We start from the raw sequence: 1555 nt of genomic DNA, 5'->3' as shown, positions 1-1555 counted from the left end.
AGTCCGCCTCAGATCTGACGAAAGGGGCACCGGGAACCACCTGACGCCACGACCGTCGTCCACTGAGACCTTCTGCCCAAGCAGCCAAGGAAATCTGGCCGACCGATCCGACAAACGCCCACCACCGGCAGAAGGACGCCGCCCTGCCACGTCCCATGTCGCCGACTGCCGAGTGAAGAGAAATGAACCTTGCCAGCACTGGCGTGGGCCGAGCTTTGCCTGGCCGCACCCTCTGGTGGCGGCAAGGGAGAGGGGAGAGAGAATTGTTGTTGAACTACTAGAATTTTTATGACCTGTTGTAACGCACGGGCATATTTGCTAGTAATTCTCAAATAAGTTAAACACTTGTTGTGAACTGCAATATTACTCAGATGACTTAATGCGTTTCTCTTCATGTTTCGTCGCCCGTGGCGACGGGCGGGTTGATAATAATTCAAAACCACACTTGACTTCGATCTCACAGCTTACTTTCATTCAAATGACGAGGCGTCTAATTTACTCATCACCACAACTGCACAACACGTGCAGAGGCACAGCTAGCTAGGGCGGCACCTTATCGCAAGGCGCGTCGCCTGCAGACAGGTGGAGCGGCGGGACGCCGATGGTGACCGGAAAGCAGCGGAACGCGGTGACGCCGCCGTGACTGTAGGTGAACCCGGAGATCTGGGTCTGGAGGATGCCACGAAGGTGCACGGCAGCCTCTTTGATCTCCTGGCCTGCAGACGTCGTCCCATTCCTGCTGCGAGGACGCATCCTCTCGGCGAACTCGCTGGGTACCTCATCCGGCACCACGAGGTCCCCCCTCACCAGCGTCTGCCGCGCCGTTGTCGGCCCCACCACGATGCCGTGGATGGTGCCATTCGGAACGCTCAACCAGGTGATCGCCTTGCCGCTCCTGTCGAGGAGGCTCATGTTGACGTTGCTATACTGGACGCCGACGCGGCCGCTTGGGTTGTACGACAGCAGGTTCAGAGAGATGCTCACTGTAACCGGTGCCGGCGGCAAGCCCTTCACGGACACGGAGACGGACGAATTGGCGACTTCGATGGTGATCGGCTCAGAGCGGAGGGACACGGTGACAGCCCTGGCAATGACCGCCACGGTGACCGCGGTCACCAGGGCTGCCGCCGTGTACCGGGCCACATCGATCAACCACCGGACTCTTGTGTCCTCGCCGTCGTCGTTGCTGTCGCCGTTACTATCACCCATGAATTGGAGATTGGATGTATTCTTGTAGTCGTGCATAGAGTGGCTATTGCTTAATCGGCCGGACTTGCTAGCTATTCCATGGATGGATGGATGCATATATATTGATATGATAGCAGGTGCCTTGCTACATAGTATACACATGTTAAAGTGAAACTTGCACTAGCCAGTTATTTAGAGTCGGATGGAAGCAACCTCAAGGTGCAAGCTATCTCCAGAAAAGGAAAAGGATTGCCTAAGATTCGACACTCCGTTTATCCATGTAAACTAGTACTACTTTGCTTTGGCTAATTTTTTCCTCGGCCACTTTACTTTGGTTGACCTAAACACCCTACTATATCCAGTCTCA

General features: G+C 55.0%; 1 protein-coding gene across 1 annotated transcript; it reads right to left on the bottom strand.

Annotated features, from left to right (window-relative positions):
- Positions 1–372: 372 nt before the first annotated feature.
- LOC123152377 (uncharacterized) lies at positions 373–1324 on the bottom strand. The gene has a single exon (XM_044571940.1). The coding sequence runs from the start codon at positions 1303–1305 to the stop codon at positions 541–543; it is 765 nt and encodes a 254-aa protein (XP_044427875.1). The 5' UTR covers positions 1306–1324; the 3' UTR covers positions 373–540.
- Positions 1325–1555: the final 231 nt, after the last annotated feature.

This window comes from Triticum aestivum, chromosome 7A, assembly GCF_018294505.1.
Source record: "Triticum aestivum cultivar Chinese Spring chromosome 7A, IWGSC CS RefSeq v2.1, whole genome shotgun sequence".
NCBI lineage: Eukaryota > Viridiplantae > Streptophyta > Magnoliopsida > Poales > Poaceae > Triticum > Triticum aestivum.
Note: the sequence above shows the minus strand (reverse complement) of the source record. Positions and strands in the feature narration are given on the sequence as shown.